At 41.8% G+C, this 21,133-nt stretch overlaps 1 protein-coding gene across 1 annotated transcript in view; it reads right to left on the reverse strand.

The window, feature by feature from the left end:
* map4l (microtubule associated protein 4 like) overlaps positions 1-20,796 on the reverse strand; it is a 67,489-nt gene extending 46,693 nt beyond the window's left edge. The window contains exons 1-4 of the mRNA XM_041948896.1: positions 20,619-20,796; positions 5,554-5,640; positions 4,707-4,784; positions 3,807-4,046 (exon numbers count right to left, since the gene is read on the reverse strand). Of these exons, the coding sequence (XP_041804830.1) occupies positions 3,807-4,046; positions 4,707-4,784; positions 5,554-5,640; positions 20,619-20,796 (583 nt within the window). The remainder of the gene's footprint in view (positions 1-3,806; positions 4,047-4,706; positions 4,785-5,553; positions 5,641-20,618) is intronic.
* Between the last annotated feature and the right edge of the window lie 337 nt (positions 20,797-21,133).

Here is a 21,133-nt window from a genome sequence, read left to right on the forward strand (position 1 = left end):
GCTGAAAGATCCATTGCCTGGTCATATCTTATCGTGTAACCTTTAAATCCTGAAGATTCTGCATGGAATCTGAAATGGACATATACATAGCAGTTTCTGGTCAAATTAATATAATGTGTGATTTTCTCTTTCTTTTGAACATCATCATCATCATCATCATCATCATCATCCAGGGGGCAAAGCTGGTCTTGTGTGGGAAGCAGGCACACACAACAGAGCGAAGCAAACACACTGGCAGCAACAGAGCTCTGAGGCACACTTAACAAGGTGAATGAATCAAGCACATTTCACACAGGATCTAACATGCATGATTCAAAACAAATACATGCATGTCTGAAGAATCATGGTCATAAATGGATCACGTCACACATGCAGACACACTAAAATGATCCAAAACGACACATTAAACGAAATGGATGTGGAATGTGTCGCAGAATCCCCAAACAATGACAAACTGTGCACATGCAAGCTTTGACAAAGACGTTCAGCTTGCACTTAAATGATCCCTTCATTTGTCTGCTCAAACTATCTTCTCTTGTTTTTGGGTGAAGTCGTCACAGTTGGGCATGGCTTTTTCCTCTTGTTCAACTATTTCTGATAAGCATTTCATCAACTCAGAGAGAATGAGAGACAGAGAGATGAACAGACAGACAGAATCAGACAGAGGGATAGACTGCATAAATAAAACTCTCTGACCTATACACCCATCTCAGTCTGCTCGTCATCCTCTTCCTCTCTAAATTATTATTCCTCTATCTCAGTTTTCATCCTCCCATCTTCTCTTTTCCTCTCACTCGGTCTTACATCACTGGATATTAATGTGAATCCAGAAAAAGGTGCACTCCCCTCTAAATCTGGCCCCTTTCCCTGCATTTCTAAATTGATTGCAGTTGCTATTTCCTCCCTTCGGCCTCCGATGCTTCCCCAGCTATAAACAGCTTGAAGAAGAGATGAGGCCAGGGCATTATCATCTATATTTGATGTGATAAGGTATTTAATGGGAGTACATCTTAATCCGGACTCTGGCAAACTGCCAAGAGAAACATTAACGTTGGAGCGCTGGCTGCCTCAAACACACTGGCTATGCAAAAGCATGGCGTGTGAGAGTTAATCTGACACATTCAGAAGAATGGGTGTGTAGAGGACTGCGTGAGGAGGCAACACTGGCAGAGCTGAACGCTGGTGGGTAAATGTACTGTCAGTGTCCTGCAGAAGTACACTATAAGTCTTACACATCAATTAAAATGCACTAGGGTCACAAAAACTGCTGAAGCAGGGGTTGACAATATAGGTTATTAATGACATGTCATTAAGATTTATAAAGCAGGTTACTAATGGTATTTACTGCTGTCAAATGAAAACCCTTCAGTTATTACTGCAGCACAACCTGAAACTTACTGTAACTCATTCTAGACTCCCATCCAGCAGCAGAAGGCCAAACAGAGCATAGTCTGATCCAACTGGACTAAAGAGAGACTCCCTCTGTGAAACAGCTTACTTTGGTATGAAAGGTTTTCTGTTTGCCTCCATTCGATACCCAGTGATGTGAGACAGGACAAGACAAAACTTGTTTCTTTCAGACTGTCAACGGGAATGAACTCATACTCATCTACCCTTAGGAGAACAATTAAGAGAAACTACTACAAACTACAGCTCATCAATGACGCAGATGTCAGAAGACTTAAATGGGATTGCACATATGATGTGCAAAAGCATCTGGGACGAAGGATTTCAATATGAGTGGCATTACATTACTATTGGGATCACTGTAATAGGTATTTTTTCATGGGAGTCTGGTATTGTGCATGCTGTCAGGGCTTGCTGGGACATTTGAGGAACAAAGTCATTATAAATGTCATTAGTAACATTTGTGCTTCCTCAGTCTGGATGCTGTATTAATAATTACATACATCCGCAACCGCTTCTCTGCAAAACTACCACCTTCCAGCACTTTGGACCGTATAAAATCCAGGGCTCTGACAGTTAGCAGGAGCTAACAGCTCTGCTAAGCTAACCAGGAGGTATCTATCCCAAGATGATGAACATTTTTCACACATTACTTTGGCGAGTTGTTCAGTTTAAGGCAAGAAAACAACTTTTCATGTCCTCATAAGCTCTCAGTCATTTTGATTTGTTTCCTACCCCTCCCGTATGTGCGCATCTCACTGATGACTTGGCTCAGGAAGCCATACAGCAACAGGATACGTTTTACACAACATTCAACAAAGATCAAAGAGTGGGTTTACTTATCCAGAGCTTACATGCTATTCTTTATTGTTGTCATCCAACTTATATAACGGGATTGGGACAGTTACAGAATGTCTGCAGGTATTTTGTGTGATGGAGCAGTTAGCTGGGCAGAATTTTAAAATAGCAGCATGCCGTTACATCACTCATCTCCTCCTTGAAAATTTAATGGGTAGTAGGAAGCTATTTTTACAGTCAAACAAATACAACTCCAGCTTTCATTCTAAAGACCAGGTGAAATGAGTGGCAGACATTAATGGACTTGCTGCATAGCACAACAGACCACCTGTCCTCGACTCATCCCTGGTTTCTGGAAGTGGTCTGTTGAAACATCTTCTGTGTCAGTGATGCAGCATATCTGCTTCAGTGGTGACTGAACTAGAATAGTAACTGTTGCATAACAAGCAGTCTGTGCCGCTCGCTGGCTTTAAGCTAACAGGGCTATCTTTAGTCCACCAACAAAAAGAGAAGCAGAGGAGATAATATATAAAAGCCTGAGTAAGAGCTGGTGAATGTTTAATATGAGCTGCCCTGTTCAAACTCAGAGGCTGAGTCATTGTAAAAGTTCAGCTGAGGCCTTTGGGGCGCTGTCATTAAGATCTTTATCTGCTGTTGATTTCTCGCATGTGAAGCTTTTACGCTGGGAGGAATAACGGCCTGATTGAATGTGAAATTATGTTCACATGATGAAATCATTTTTGCAGCATGTCTCTATAACAGAACATGAAATGTAGCTTTTGGACACAATTACAGAGGAAGACCGCAAATGACCGGGTGTGCTGCTCTGTCTCCGTGGTCAAATCCTCCTGTGGGTTGGTGTTTCTGTTGCTCAGCAACCTCAAATTCAGCTAATGTTCAGCCCGAGCAGCAATTGATTATTAGAAACATTAACAATTCATAATGAACGGCAAGTAGAAAAATCACGGGGAGCAGTAATTTGCCTCTAGGCTGCTTGCTTCAGTAACACATAAAGGGTTGTCCAGTGTTTATTATGTGAAAGGATCACTGGACAACTCCCATCTGTCTGTTGATCCAGTTTGTCAGTAGGTAAAGAGAAGAGCAGAGTGCACAGAGCTTGAAGCTATCAGGAAACCAGTGAGCTGGAGCTGTTGCACCTCCAGTGAAAACTGGGAAAGGCTGCCCTCTGCTGGTGAAAGCATGTCCTGTTTCTTCTGTCACCACCCGTCCCTGCTGCCCTGCTACAGAAACCCAACCCAACTTCCTAGTAGGTCAGGACAGTCAGCCAAAAACAAAATTAGCATAAGATTTTTCATTAAATTAAATTTAAGATATGACCAGGATTTCAATTTTTCAGTTTGGGCCAGGGCTCTATCTCCAACTGTCTTCATAACCGTCTGACAAATCCAACCCTCCCTGAAAACACCTGCTCAGTGCCAGGCAAACTTATTCAGCTGAGACTTTCACTGGAAAAGGCTAGGAATCCAAAAACCACCCTACATATAGCATCACATCCTCCTCTCTCCTCATTCTCCTGACTCCACCCTCCCCTGCAGCCCCCAGCATACAGTAACACATGCAACCAAGCTTCTTTGTCATACCTGCAGAATGATCCATAGAGTGGATTCCCGGGCCACCAGAAGAAAACATATCACTGCCTTTAAATGGACTGCTTCCACTGATGTTACTGGTGGTTTTGTTTTCCACACCAAACAAGCCTGAGCTCTTCTGGGTGTCCGTAGCTGACCCCATCCCAGTCTGGCCGAGAGTGGAGCTCATGCTGCTCTGGAAAGGTGGCATGCTGGACCCCACGGTCCCTCCCATCCCAGACTGAGAGAAGCCTGAAGGAGACACAGGACATAGAGATACTCTATGACTCTATGATATACTCTATATATACTTTCTAAAATATAGATAATTGTACTTTAACATTATCATTGTAATGAATAATTGTTATTGATAAATTTAAGCACTATCTAACAAAGAAACTTTCACACCAACTTTCACCATGATCGTGCCATTTTTCTACAAACCATAACCAACGGCATCAGAATTTCATAATGTATATGTACATGCATATGTATGTATGTATATATACTGTATATATACTGTATATCAAACTAGAGTGCTGAACAACTACAAAGCAGCAGCTTGCTTGTTTATTCTTTACCTCCCAGGTTGATTTTCACACACAGTACCAGTTTGACTTGTGTGTCACAACATAATGGACTGTTTTATGAGCATATAAACACGATGACAAAACATCTACCGCTAAAAAATTAAAAAAACACTTCATACAGCCAGTCAGATTGAAATCATTACCACACCATATTCAATTAACCTTTATGCCAAATTTGTACCAGAAATTTCAGCCAAATGACACAGTTTTTTACACTCAGTATCTTCAGATATGAAAAGAGCAGGGATGATATAACCTCTGTGTGAGTGAGCAGTCAGAGGTCACAAGGACATGGGAGGTAAAAAAGAAAAGTAAAGTGAACCTAGAAATGAGTCAGGCATGCTGCTGTCCTTTGTCTTGTTCAGGCTCCATTGATCTGTCTTCCCACCCATCATAGGACCTGAGAGAGAGAGAGAGAGAGACAGACAGACCAACAGACAGACAGACAAAAAAGAAGAGTGACCAAAGTAGGAAAAATTGGACAATCAGAGGTGGACAGGGCCACAAAGAGAGAGAGAGAGAGAGTCAAAATGTGTGGGAGGAGAGACAAAGAGAGGTGAGTGATCAGGACACATGAAGAGCAGAATGAAAGGGACCAGTGAAGTAGAACATGAAAGGAAATGGGCAAAGCAAATGCAGACTTTGGGCCATCCCTGTGTATGCTACATTTTAAACATGTCCATGCAGTATGTAAAAAATGGAAATCCCAAAAACATAATCACATGAAACACATTTTTGAATATCTTGACGTGTCACAGTAGGAAAGGTGCAGGTGTAAGTGACTAAATGATGTATTGAAGTCAAAAGAAAACATGGTCTATGAACAAATTTTGGCACAGCAACAAAGAAAAACTGCAGTAAAGGCTGATGGAAGCAGACGATTTGAATAAATGTTGATGGTGGCATGCGTTTGTGGATCTCTTTACTAGTCTGACAAGGGTGTGAGTTCAGCTATAACATTTGTTGTGAATACAGAACATGAAAACCATGGAAAGCTGTGCTCATACGTGTCTGGGTGGGTAAGAATTATTCTGGGACTGATCTACAGGGGGCACTGCAGCCCCCTGAGCTTCAGACAAAAAAAGACTCTTCTGACTTCTCTGCAAACGACTTTCATTCTAAAGTGGGAAAACCCTGTGATGAATAACTGGCACTCCCTCCACCCTCACCAGACAGGTAGTCAGAGCTGAAGGCAGGCTGTCCAGCTGAGTCTTGGAGTCCCCCTGATGACATCATTGATGACATCATCCCTGGACCTAAAGGAGACAAAGAGCATGATCACCATCATAAATCAACGAACAGAAACGTCATTGCTAAGATTACTTGCTGCAGACATGTCCAGGTATAACATCTGTGAATGAATGAAAGTTTGAAACACAGAGCTCGGCTGAATGACCGAGATGTTTCTGACCAACACACACAGCGTCCCGCAGGCTTCCTGTTAAACTCTGCACCCAGTCAGACAGACTGAAAACTGCACCTGCATCTGTCTGTCCGTCACTCCACTCTGACAGCTGTCCAACCATCAAACAGGTCCCGCTTCCCAAAACCAGCCTCTCCAGCCTCCGAGTGTGTGTGTGAGTGTGTGTGTGCGTGCGTGTCTTTTGACAGTGAGGCAACCAGACACAACACGTCGCTGAAGGGACTATCACCATGGTTACGCAAGGAGAGGATGACAGCATCTGTGGTTCCCTAGGCAACACTTGCTGTTGGCAGACGTGTCTGAAAGGATCGATGCGTGTGGCCACCCGCTGAGGAGCACGTACCAAGACACACACAACACACTCGCACATACACACACACACACACACACACACACACACACACTCATGCACACTATTGATATATGCCATAAATCTAATGCATGTTTATGTATATCATATTGTTAAATTAATTTTTTTCCAATGAAGTAGTAAAAATATGTATCATCATCAGGAATACAATCAGAAAATACGTTAGGTGCGTTACTCAAATAAAAAGTGAAATTACTTGTTATGCAAAAAAAAAAGCTCCTGCGAGTGTTATTTCATCATCGGTGATATTGATATTACCACTGCTGATCCATTAAGGTAAACTGCACCGAACATTTTAGTAACATACAGCAACACAAAGTGGAAATAATCAAAGTACAACTACCTCAAATTGCATTTAAGTACAGTATTTTAGTTCATGCCCCCTGTGAGTCCCTTTCCACCAGCTCTAAATATCTATTATTAGATATTTCCTGTTGGAAAGCTCAGAGCTGAACACTCTCCTGAGCTGTATTATTCATTTTGATGAAGCGCAGTTGGATCAAGCACAATGTGATCGTAGTTTCTTTCCCACGCAGTAGCCTGCTGCTGCTGCTGCACAGATACACTGCAACACATCTCATGATAAAGTGTGTATCTGTCCGTGGTCCTGAAGCACCAGGGAGAAAGACAGACAGTGTGGCAGAGCCGCATCATGTAACTCCCACTGAGACACATGCAACACGATTGAAAAGATGTCGCTGTGATAAAGAGACGCAGAGTCCACACTGGAGCTGAAAACCTGTTTGCTATCAAATTATTCAGGGGAAATGAGGACACAGTCTTCTTGGCACAGGACCAGCATCAGTGTAATGGTGGTTGTCATGAATAATTAAGTGTGCATTAACTGTTAGTTTAGGCACACCGGCTCGGCTGTGTTTCTTTATGGCCGTATCCATTTTTGGGATTCTGTAAAGGTGAGACATCCGTCAATTACTGAATTTACATCCAGATGGAAACCACACAAACACACACAAACACACAAACACACACTCAAAGAAAAACAGCAGACGAAATAACTGCAGAGTCATTCTAGACAGAACGCCACAGGATTCTTGTCTCTGTCTAGTTTTCCTCCTTGTCGATCACTCCTCAGCTGCCAGTCTCCCCCTCTGTGCCTGTTTTCCCTCATTATTGTCATTCTTTCACACAAATCTCTCTGCAGCTCTTGTTTTGCTTTCTCTACCTTTGCATGCAAGGTGTTATAAGGATGTAAGAAAGCTTCAAAGACCATTTCAGTCAGTTTAAAGGTGGCACACTCAGTTTTAACATTACTGCTCTAATACATCATTATCACACTAAGTTTGGATAATCAGCATTATGATAAATGGATGAACACTGGAAGCTTCTTCTGCCCTCACTGCGTTTCACACACACCATCCAGTCAAACTCTCCTTCCATGATATCGAACATTTTCATGAAGGACAAGAAAACACATTACATGATTACATGATGTCCAAATGAAATGAATGAAATTGAAATTGAAATATGAGAGAAGAAAGAAGCATGTTCACTGAGGAGGTGATGGTAAACTGTCATCATTTTAGACAATATAATAATAACATAGTTTGAGTGTTGGTTCATGCAAACCAGTGACTACAGCAGGGGTTGGTGTCGGGTGGAGGGGGAGTGTAAGTTCATTTAATCTACGATGGAGCCATGAAAGCAGTCAGAAAGTCTTTAGTGTGTGTTGAGAAAATTGACCTGGGTTGGTATCATGTTGTTTTATGTTTTTACGGCACTAGAGACGGTGACGACATGTTTTCTGTCTGTTGATTCTCATATGAACTCATGATGATGATGACCACCCATCAGGCTGACTTCTTCGGTCTACCAACGAGGGCTGACGCACTTCCTGCCTGATGGAAATCGAGCTTCGTTCTCCCAGGAGATCAGACCCGCCGGCAGACAGGACTGCACAGAGAAAGCGAGGCTGATCGGGAACCAATGGAAACACTGATGATGTCACTGTTCTACAGCCATGATGCTGTGCAATCAACATTTACTGCATAATGACAAGTTAAAGCAAAAATCTTGTTTACTGCTCGTTGAACTTTCCATCTGTGAGCAAAGCGATTTGCTATTTCCTCTTTCAGAACGTTAATGCAGTGAGTTGATCAAACTGTGAAATAAAAACTGCTGAAAGGTGATGAATCTGTTGATGGTGCATGACGGTGGCAGGATCAACAGAGCTGCCAGTAGTACCACTGCAGGCTGTTAACAAGACATATAAAGGCAGCGTGAATGCCACAACTATTTCTGAATACTACTGACTCAACAATACTAGCAGTATCTTGCTACTACAAGAAATTATCGCAATGTCAACCACAATTGCAATGGTCCAAAAATCATTTCGTCCTAGTCTGTGGGATATAAAGACAGTCTAGAGACACTACACTGTAGCACTGATGTAACATGGCACACAGTCTCACTGTAAATGAAGGAATAAGCCAGACTCTGGATGCATGAGGTGCTTTAAAGTAAAAAGTTTCCCCCAGACTTTTTTGTTCTTATTCTCTTTCTCTCTCTCAGACATCCCCATAAACACACACACACACACACACACACATACAGTATGTGCGTGCAGGAACAGGCAGAACCCAGACAGTCCTCTGAGGACAGCAGCCAGTATCAAGCCTCAAGGTCAAACACCTTCTTTTTTTCCAAACATGATTTTTGTGGCATTTCTGCATCACTGGACTGGAAGCTCTTTGAAACACACTGCCAAGAAAAACAAGTCCAAATATCCAAGCGGGGGACCACCACTGCAAAAATAGCTTCCATCGCGTAGTTTAAAGAAATACAGTTTGATGGACTCATCACCGTCCTGGAAAGGGACTGCTTGTACTTTCACGTCATTGCTCAGTGCTTATTAGACTGCAGTGTTTGGTAAGATGCAGTTGACCTTCTGTTTTAGCCCATCTTGTTAAATCACCTTCAACTGGTATAGAGGGGAAAGAGAATGGATTAAAAAAAGGGACGTGGGTTGTGTGTGTGCTTTTCACAAAGGGTGCATCTACAAAGGTTGTCTTCACAGGTACAAGGTACACAACAGCACACTGACTGTACCACTGAGGTTTACATGGAAATATTTTAGCAGACTGCTGTTGTGCATTTTGGTATGTTTGTAAGTGTCCCTATGAGTCATTAACTATTGTTAAAGGTGAAGATTTGCTCTAACTGCACATGTCATTGGGCTTGTAACTTGCCCTTAAAACACAGAGGGTTGTCCTCAAATCTGTCTATCATACGTGCTCCAAATTTACGGAAATAAAAAATTATTTTAGTGCACCTTTAATGGCGCCTCCATACCCTCCAGCTCATCCATTTCTACTCAGAGGTCAGAGTGCAGGACCGTCTGCTGTTCAGAGCCTCTTAAGTGGTTTGGAGCTTGCTAAAGAGCACTTGGCGATGATGGACCATATAGTGTAGGGGTACCAAGACTGAACCCAGCTGCACTTCAGCTCACAGCAAGAGTACAGCTTCCAGATGATGGCTGCCAGCCTCTGGGCAAACCTGCTGCCTCTATATTTAGATAAACATCTCATGGGTCAGTTACAGTTGGGCAACAAGGTCAATAAGAAACATGAAAGCTGGAAAAACAGAAGTGTTTATTTTTGACCAGTTCTCCCTTTATTTCACCATTGTTTAGACATTTAGGGCAAAATAAGTTAAAAACCCCCATCAAAAACCATCTTTCTCCCTCACGTTGCCCTTGACCTGTCCCTGCACCCTGCTCCCAGTTTCCTGCAGCTAATATTGGCCTGTGCATGCTGCTAATGCTAAAGTCTCTCTCTCTCTCCTCTCCAAGCCAAGGACGAGGGAGGTCAGTGTCAGGCTGGAGCATCCCATCCTCAGTCACAGCTGTCACCATCTCTGGAAGAGACAAGCACTTAGAGTGAGGGAGGGCGGGGAGGGGTGGAAAGTAAGCAAGGGATGAGGACGGCAGTGGACAGCAAAGGGATGGAGGAGGGGGAGAAAACAGAGAGAGGGATGGACAGAGAAGAAGGGCAGGTGGTGGAAGCACTGAGCTATTTGTCGACATGAAGAACTCAGTAAAAGTGTTTTTGTTAATTAAAGGACCCTCATACTGAGACTTATTTCAGTGTTAATCACATTTATCTGTATATATTTATTTGACGTTGGTGTAACTGGTGTAAACAAATACAATCATGGTGAATCTCCTGGTTATAATGTTTAAACATGCTGTAATATAAAAAGTCTGAGAGCTTGAGAACTTGCAGTTGTCATGTTAGAAATAAAAAGGGGGGTGGGCTCATGAGGATGCATTGGGTGGTAAAATAAATAGATATCCATGAGTTTACACGATTCACAGCTTTCTGCCAGCATTCCTCTCTTGACTTATTTGCAGCAACAGTGTTGCTTTTTGCTCAAATCATTTTTAGACTCTTCATAGCTCTCCATTATAACGACCTGCTCCTCTTGACTGAAGTCGGCGGCACATGATCACTCCAATTTGGAGCAGAGTAAAATGAAGCACCAAACGTCCTGTCTGTGGGAGTGTGCATCTTCTGATGAAGAAGACCTGGGTATACAACGAAAGCCAGTAAACACTGTTGAGATGCACCTTATCTCCGACTGGGGTTTCAGGTTTGTTGAACCAGCTCATGCAAAGACAGCCATGTTGAACTTCATTTTAGTTGGAAGCCTTGTTTCGACTCGCTCCTGTTTGTCCTGTTGAAGTTTCTGCATTATGCTGTTCCATTTCAAATTAAAAGTCCTTTAGAGTTTCATTGGACAGAAAACCAGCGTTCCTCCACGAAGGTTTTATTGTGAAACATTTGCAGGAACATGTTGTTGAAAACTAATTGACTTGCAGGTTCTAGTTGCACTAGCATTGTTTTATTTAGCTGTTAAGCTGACTGGTTGTTGTGAGAAATAAAAACACAGTCACCTGTCCTGATTGTGGCGCTGCTACACTCTCATTCACAGGCTCTCATTTAGTTCCTCTTGGGAGTGGCTGACTCACGTATGACACCTAGTGGTAAAGTTTTGCATTACCATATGTGACTTCAACCTGGTTTGAACATCTGTATATTGGCCCAAACCAAACAAAGAAATTCTATTTCTAATAAAACCTCAGTGTTTCCTGCTGCACAGACAAACCAACAATGCATTCAAATGTCTCACTACTTTCTGATTTCCCTACCAAGTTTATTTGGGTCACGCTTATTGGCTCCTAATGAAGCTTTGAATCTTAAGAAAATGGGTCACGAATATACAGTTTCATTTAAAACAAACACTCTTATTTTCTTAAAGAGCTGGTCACTGTGGTTTTAGCAAATGTTCCTCAAACAGGAAGAAAAGGTGTATTTGTTGGGGACTATTTTCAGCTGCGGATTAATCAACATTTGGTGGTCTAGTGAGTATTTGGGGCAGCAGGATGGCAATGAGGGATTCAGCCAAAATGAATAGCTGTTTGTGTGTTAAGTGTGTGTGTTCATGGTAATAAATGAACATGTCACCCAGTCGAACAGATTGGCTGCTGTTCAAAGGGATTTATTGACAATACCACATGTTCAACTACAGGCCACATGGGGATATGTCCTTTATGCAAAACTCAAATTTGAACCTTTTTTCACCAGAAACTACCCTGATTCAAACATTTACTTCTCCTACTTCCTGTTTTTTCTAACCAGTCTCAGTTCACTGTTGGTTTGGGTCTTTTCACTGCAAAATCACCTGTTGCAAGTTAGCTTGCTTGGACAGCTATTGTGACCACAATTCTGACTGACTAACCCAAGAATCCTCGCCTGGCTAGTGTGTTAGCCATTATCCTGCAGGCAGTTCACCAATCAAGCCTGTGAGTCATCCCAACATCACCAAGCTTTGAGCGCTGGCCATTTTGCAGGGACCCAGGGATACTGTTTCATATGGAGCCACTTCCAGATCTGCATCCTTTAAATTGCTTAATCAAAACCAAAAATGCATACTAACATTTATACTAACAAACCTGGTTACAAGGTGTGAGACAGATGATACAAACTGTTTCTCAGAAAACTTTGAGTTCTGATGTGTCCTTGAACAGTGTTAGAATACAATATTTTCCCATATACTGTATATCATGCTAATACTACACTGACAGTGAGAATAAATTGGACTTGGCTAAGACTGAAGGGGTGAGGGATGATGCGAGGTGGAAAGACACAAAGGACCGGGCACAGAGGAGGATGGAGGATACATTTAATTTATCATAGTTTAGATGATGGATGGTGGGATACTGGGAAAGTGAGCGCCCTTTACTACAATAAAATGAATGACGCAGAGCAAACTAATGACGAAATGGATCAAGAGAAAGTAATAGAGGAACAGAGACATCAGAATGTGATTCAATGAAGGAGAAATAAACACATGGAAACAGAACCAGAGTGAGACAGAGGAGAGAAACTGAGGGATGTAAATCATTCTCTCCCCTGTAGACAACCACTAACAGCGAAACAACACACTCCAGGTGCTCTGTTACAATGCTGCAATCCCATGGCTGTTGAACACATGATGCAAATCCTGTTACTGTGACTGACGGACTGCGGGGCTGGCAGCACCTCTGGGGGCACTGCTTCTCCTCTAAGCTGTCAAACACAGAATCTTCCCATGATTAGATTTACTACTACAATCCTGTGTCTTCACCTGACCACATGGCCTCTAGCGCATCGTAATATGCTGACCTTCAACAAAGTAGTTTCAAGGTACCAAGACGGCTGACAGGAGAATTAATCTCATTCAAACTAGTTTTTTTTACACAGTGTTATGACTGATTAGAATGCCTCGTTACATGTCATGTTGTTGTTTTTCATGTTTGTGCTCTGAAATCTCTCATTACACTCATAAAACTTCATGTCAAAACAAAAAGACCTGAACGGCTCCTTTTAAGGTGGGATCACACCCTGTGTCTCCTGGATCCTGTTTTCCAGAAGGACTGTAGAAGGACTGGTTTTGCCACAGTGTGTCTAACTTTCACGCCAACCTTTTGTGCTGTTCATAGACATTAAAGGGTAAACTACGCCCTAAAATTCTCCTCTGCCCCCCCAGCATATGTAAAAACATCGTGCTTTGACAGCAGTGGCAGTATTCGGCTGAGCTGATCACTTGTATCAACATTATAAACATGAATGTATTTGATTATGTGTACGGCTCATTTAGGGTGCACGTCCTCTCTAACAATATAACTCCATCAAAAAAAAGACCACGCTTCCAGCTTTGGATCATTGTCGTAGTTTTTTTCCATTAGTAACAATGACGTTGTACTTGTAGCAGTTAGACACGTTTGAAATAAACCAAGAAGGGTCCAAGATCTCAGCTGTTAGTTTGGAGAGTACAACTTTATCACAACTGACAGAAATGACAAGTAGTAATAAACAGAAATATCTCAGGCTGTCACATTATAACTGATACTAGAAAGTTGGAAACTAAAATCTTTCAAGCTTAAGCTCTGCATAGCTCAGATCCTCTTTGTCTGTCTGTGTGTGTGTGTGTGTCTGTCGTTCAGGATGTCAGAGAGGCTCACCCCTCTGTCCGTCAGTCCATCCTTCAGTCAGTCAGTGCTGTTCTCCAGAAGTGCTGTAAAAGCTTCACTTACATCATACTCACTTCAACATATCTGCTGAGCTCAGCAAATTCACACACGTCCTAATTACTGACAGTGACAGCCAAGGTGTGTGTGTGTGTGTGATGACCTCATCAGAACTGCATGTGTGTGTAGCTACCAGTAGTGATGCTCCGATGTACTGCAGTCACATGTGACTGCAGTGTCTTGTAACACACACACACACACGCACACACACACACACACACACACACACACACACACACACACACACACAGACTACTTGTGTGCAGAGGTCTCCCCCCTGCTCTCTCTCCTGTACCTCGATCACACATACACACACTGCAGCGATGTGTTTTCATGTCTCAGCAAACGCAGCTCCGTCCCAGCTCGGTGGAAACACTAGCAGACTGCAGTGTAATCGTACCTTCACTGTGCTGCTACGTAATTTCACTCTGGCTTTAAACCTGGATGATCTTAAGACCAAGGTTAATGAAGTTTGACAACGATGAAAGGTGAACATCATTTTTAAAATCAATGACCCTGAGTGCTACCCAATACCAACAGATTATAGCCAGATAGGCTTTTTCTGGCATTGGTGTACCATGAATACTGCTGTGAAAGCTACAATTTGTATTGAGGTGAAACTTTTGGCCGTTCGTACAAAATAACTATTTATTTAAAGAAATTCACACTGCTGTACGAGACTAAAAGAAAATCATTTTGGAAAATGATTGAAAGTTCAAATGCACTGGAAACAAGTCAAACTATTCTTACTTTACTAGCAATTTTTTTAATTTGTTTCAAGAAAAGAAATCTTTAAGGGTCCAATTATGGTGAAGAACTCTTCCCTCTTTGTCCAACAGTAAGCCCACAGCCTGCAGTCATACTGGGGTCATACTGTGCTATAAGCTCCATACAGAGAAAGCAAATTTTAAGGTGTGTGCAGGAAGCACTTTTAGATACCTGTACTAAATGTCATCCTTTTCAATGTTAACTACACATCCACTTGTAACAGGCCACATGTATACCAGGGAGGCATCATGTTCATGCCAATCTTACTGTAAATGAGGGCCCATTGTCATTTCAAGTGTGTCGTATCCTAATAAAAACCAGATGCCATTTAATAAACTTTTACACAACAACACTGGCACAAATCTCACTGCATTGGCCTTGGTTGTTCTGGGCTACATGTAAAGTTCCACTCCAGTCCAGAAGGAGGTGGTAATGACCCTGCACAGTAACTGCCAAATGGACCAGAAAAAGAATAACATGTTCACTCTAGTTTAGTTCATTCACAACGGTAACAGTTCTTGCTACTATTAGTATCCTCTTTCTTTCTTCATTTCTTATGTCAAACTTCTACTTTAAGCTCATACAGGAAAAGAAACCGCATGATTTTTGTCAAAGAGCAACACTGTAGGTGCTGCACGAAGTGAGCTCAAGGAAGAAAAATGAAGCAGAACCAAAGGTTTGCCCTCACTGGCACTGCAGACAGATGAGCTTCTGGTTTCCCTTTCAGTTCACATAGCAGGAGTCGAGCTTATTACGGCCCTTCATCAAAGCTGAGGCTGCAATAACTTCACGGCCTCCACATTATTAACACTGAGATGAAAGGAAAGGCGCAAGACTCCCCACTACAGAATTCAAATGACAAAGATAAACAAGGGCACAAATGAAAAGAAGAAATAAAGAGACAGAGGGGATGAGTGTAAGACAACCAACAGCAGAGGAAGAGACAGGGCATGAAGAAATGAAAGAAAAGCAGAGATATCGCTGTTAAAAACAGGGAGACTCAGAGATGAGGAGACACCCTCCTGTCTCAGACTATAGAGCTCATTGATTGCTAGTGATTCTGACATGTACCCTGACCATCCAACCAGATATACCAATATGTCAGTCTGGCAAGCTCCTGTGTCAGAAATATTTTAGATTAATAGAGCATTTTTCACCTGTGATCATAACATATTATTGTAAACATCACACACAGACATCTTTACAGCATTTAAGACACAGATGTATTGTTCATGTAAGTTTGACAGTAGGCTGTGGTTGGCACATCCTTGAGCTGGTTTCATCTGATGTAAACTTACAGAGTTACATAAGGCAGCTGTGCCGACTCTGTGAATCTGAACAAATAGCATTTTATCTGAAATGAACTATCCATCATCAGTGCTTTCTGTTCTCCCATCTTTGAACTGAATGATTCCCTGCACAAATTCTGCAGGGAAACTAAAACTCTATAGAAGAAGAAACCCAACATTTAGCTCTAAACAGTGGCATCACTGTCCTAACTGTGAAGAGACCACCAGCTCATGGTGCTATACATTAAATGACATTCAAAATGCATGTCACTGTAATACAAGTATGGCGGAAAATACTTATTATTAAGTTCAGTTTAAGTTTAATCTTGCTTGTTGCAAGCAAGAAATAAATAAAGCAGAAAAAAGAAAGTGGGCCCAGAATTGATCCTTGAGGGATCCCAGACTGATCTCTGGTTTAACTCTCATCACATGTGAGTCTTTGGTGTAATGCATGTTTGACTGAGGGCCTATGATATGAAAACATTAGAGAAACCCTGTGGTAAAACATCTGCTGTCAGCTTCCTCAGTGTTATATAGGAACACCCACATGGAACATACAGATGTAGCCTACAGGCCTATATAGTCACCAGTGTTTTAAATAGTCTCAAACACACACACGCACACACCCACACAGCCTGAGGATGCATGCCTTCTGTTGGTCATCATTGTGACACCAGCTGTGCACGGGCATGTGACAAGACTCTGTGAGATGATACGTCAGGATGATGGTTTATCATAAAAGATAAAAAAAAGTATACACGCGACTCTGTCGGATGTGCCATCTGTGTTTAAAATCATAAATATCAAACCAAAAATTCAAATTAAGAGAAATAAAATAAGAACAGTCAGACTATAGGTTGTTAATTAAAAATAACCTACAGTCTCTCTCTCTCTCATCATCTGTCATATACCAGATATAAACAGGACATGAATAGTAGTGAAGAGAGCAACAGTGTGTTTCATTGCTGATGAATTCACCTTTTCATTTGTAAGGAATGATGCATTAGTTCTGCTTTCTAAAGTGACAGAGTCTCGCTGAGTAAACTAAATTGTTTAGGCCTTAACTCTTAACCATTCAGTCGTCTGTGATGGAGGTAAATTGGTTTTTGTCGTTCCTGATGTTGGAGTGCTATAAAAACTGAAGTTGGTCTGATGTATTACCAGTTCCTATATAAGTCAACAGCCCATATAGAGTATAATATAGGATACCATCATTTCAGTGATGAGAAGCTAGAACAAAGTGTAAAGTTCACTGGGTCTAAGAAAAGAGGCACATTACTCTAAAAAAGTTGTATAATGTCTGAAAAAATAACCCTTGCGATATCATGATTTCTGAACAACATGGGAAATGTAGGATCTACAGTTTCTTTTTTACTATTCTGTCTCTTGTGAGTCCTTCAGTCACATGGAAGTGAATATTACTAGACTGGATTTGACTAAAATGTCCATCTACAAGTGGACTAGAGCTGTTGCCAAACCCTGGTCCCTTCCAGCTCCGGACTGTTGCGTGTCAAACACTGACAGCTAGACAGGTTAGCGTTCAGCTCATTGAGCCAGATTTTGCCAGTGGCTGGGTGCTAATTTTGTGTGTGCATGTGGTGCTGGTAATGATGCTAATACAGCACTGTCTCCAGGCTGACACAGCGCAACAATGACAGGGAGAAAGCAGGACGGGTGAAAGAGAGGCTGGAAGAAGGGGAAACAAAAAAGGGGATAAAGAAAAGAGACACAGATAGAATGAATGAAGGAATATGACAAGAAAATATAAAGAGAACAAGCCTGAGAGATAAAGACAATGAAAGACAGTCCTACAGCTAATTCAAGTCTAGACAGGGTTGGCCAAAGTGTCGAAGCAATTACACTTAATCTTTAAGGCGTGTGCACACGCACACACACACACACACACACACACACACACACACACACACACACACACACACACACTACGAGGAGGCTCTCCGGTGGCCTTGAAACACAGAATCTGAGGAGCTTGTCTTGTATTTTGTTCAGTGAGTCCAGGATCATGACTGTACAGCTGTTGAAACCACATGGCCCCCTAAATTTCAACCATCTGAATTTAACCAAAGGCCCCACATTGATGCAAAACATGTTTCTGTTTGTTGCACCCTGCACTGTTGAAAACAACATTAATTATTAACACATCATGCCTCTCTAACAGCCAGAGGAAAAGCCTTATTAAAGCAGCGTACATTAACTCTAACATCAATGAATTATCACTGCATTATAGGCAAATTATTAACAGAGAGGTCTTCAGTAAGAAACTGGCATCCTCTAATAGTAGAGTTTAATCAGTGATTTTATATCAGGTATAGTAATAAAGTGATATAATGTGTCCAGTGATATTTTGCTCAATCGAAGATGATTTCAACAGAAAAGAAATTCAGATTTGTTGGAAGAAGACTTTTCTCTGGCTGGTTGGTGTGAAAATAGAGACCCCATCAACAACGGGATTTTATCACACTTTTGTTTTGTGGCAAAGAAACACACATCTGTGATTATGCTTGGTTCATATGTATCTTACTCAAAGAGCTGAATTTAAATTCATAATTGCAGAAAAAGCTGTGGACCCTGGAGTTAACACACTCAGGTAAAGGGGGCTTTACTCAAGGGTACAGGCCACAGAGGGATAAAGCAACTAGACTGGATGTTCCCCCAACACAACAAGAACTACTATAGTCCCTCATTCACACAAATTAGCCCCCTCCCCTTGAAGATTGAAACCCCTTCTACAGAGTAATCCATGTCTGTGTGTGTCTACAGGGCTTTTGTGTCTGCTCTATTTAACTCTCCAGCCTGGACGACTCTCTTATTCTTCATCCTTCACTCTCCTCATCGTCAAACCCTCCAGTTTGCTCTTATCTGCATTACTTCTCTCTTAATCTCCCTGCTCTGCCGTTTGCTCCTGTCTGTCATCCATCCATCCGTTAGGTAAGCGTGTTTACCCAGGGCTTATCCTATTGCGCAGAAAAGGTTAAAATAAAATCTACGTTTCCAAACTAACATCACTGTGAAATCCTTGAACTGATCAATTTTAAAGACAGCTTTACTTCCAGCTAATGGAATTATCTGCCTCATTCCCAATGAAGGAATTTTACACATAAAGGTCAACGCGTCAATAAAGACCTGACTGTGACAGCAGTTGTATAATGTCTTCTATGGCTACCACCATGGATGGTCAGATAGCTCTTACTTTGCGTAGACAGCTATCATTTATCGTTTCTCACATGGCGTCAGCTAGATAAATGACACACTACTACAGGTAGCCACCGTGCATTTAAAAATGTACGTTACGTACCTGGAACTCCTGCAATAGCTGCCACCCCCCCTGCAAAGCTGCATTATTTTAATGCTGCATTAAAAATTGGCTTGAATAGCACTAGGGCCTGGCTAATGGCAGGAATATGTTTTTCTTCCATTTTTAGAAAGTTGGGATGTAGTGTATAATGTGTGCATTTTTGTGTTTTACCAGGCACGGAGGGTCTAATGAAATATGCTATCAAGCTGCATTATGATCAGTGTAGGATCCAGTGGTTTTGGAGTTTGATCCATTCCAGGGAATAAAACTAAGAATATCTCTGCTGCTACAATTTTGACCATAAAAAAAAAACTGTCTCTTGCACATCCACCAACTTTATACAAATACAAACTGGCGTCCCCCCTTTAAGTGGATTATTCTACCAATCTCATCTCTGTGCATATACAAACAACTACCCTAAATGTGCACTTTTCTCATGAAAGCTGTATGAGGTGATAGATGATTCAGCAGGGCTACTATACATGACATGCAAGTAGGTGGTGAATGCTACCAGCAGGACTGGGCATACATAATATTCATTTTGCCATTGGGGCTTAGATCAAACAGTGTAGACGACATATGGTAGGTTCAGTGACTTTACAGTGAGCTAAATATACTTTATTCTCTCATCAGCATTGCCTTTATAACTGCTTACTTTGTCAAACTTCATAAAATATATCATATAATACAGTAACACTTTCTGTTGTAGATATTTCTATATGAAGGACCAGTGCAAATGGGATTTTTCCATTAAACAACATATGGTGTTGCATCAGCTCAGTAAATCCTGTGTGCTTACAGCTCACACTACTGATAACCACTGTGTCATAATGAACACGTCCACACTGGTTTTTGTTGAAGCTACTTAATTTAGAGGTTTATTAGTGTAGCTGTGGTGGGGTCATCTGTGAATCCTTCCTGGTGGTGCATTCATGAGCTGAAGTGAAGATCTGACAACAGAGCTTCCCCATTCAGCTGTCACATAGCGCTGTGTTCGACTCTGTCATTAGATTTGGACGAGTATGAGATTTTCACAGTCTCACAAAGTATCATGTTTCATGGTATCATGGTACACAGTTATTATTATTATTATTATTATTATTATAAGTTAAAAGGATCCTCCAAGTAATTAAAACAGAAGAGTTGTTTTGGTTGAATAGCTATTTATCACAGTGTCACAGAGACTTGTGTCCTGACAGACATGAAACTTGATATATAATAGCTTTTTAAAATAACAGTAATACATTAGAGTTCAATACTGGCCAAAACCGCTGGTATAGCCTGATAAACTGTCGGTTTCAGCCAGTTTACCACCCTGAAACTGGAGCCAATGTCAATTAAAATGACTTCAATTCAAGCCCAGTGATGATCCAAATTACCAGTCAACTCAGCTCCTCCCCCTGCAGGGATCAACATCACACTGAGGAAAAGCATCTCTCCCTCCTCACATCTCTGCGTAAACCAGCTCATGGCGACTTACCGCTCTTGGTGTCCTTCCCATCCAGTAAGGGTCGGTAGTCGCTCTTGGTGACCGACTCTCCCACCTTGTCATCATAGCTCTCTTTCTCCAGCGTGGCGACAAAGTCTCTCTTCAGCAGGGCCTCAGCAGGGGCCCCACCTCCACCCCCACCCAGAGCATCTCGCAGGCTCAGGTCCATAGTCCAGTTACTGGAGAGGAAAAAGCAATGGTTATTATCATGATTCTTTGCTTGTTGCTGTTTTTTCTCCTTTACCCACCTCATTTCACAGGTAGTCTGACAGTCATATTACCTGTGCATCAAAAATAAAACTCATTTCTTCCTTCTAGTGACCATCACACTTATTATTTGTATGCGACTGACCATTTCACACCTTTAACAAGGCGGCTGATTGAGCTGAGCAGTGGTGTGATCGCACACGATAATAAAACTCACACATGAATGGATAAAGAAGCAAGCACATGTTGCACTGTGTCAAATGTTTCCTTCCCAGTCTATCTGCTTCCACTCTAATTTC

This window comes from Chelmon rostratus, chromosome 12 (genome assembly GCF_017976325.1).
Source record: "Chelmon rostratus isolate fCheRos1 chromosome 12, fCheRos1.pri, whole genome shotgun sequence".
Lineage (NCBI taxonomy): Eukaryota > Metazoa > Chordata > Actinopteri > Chaetodontiformes > Chaetodontidae > Chelmon > Chelmon rostratus.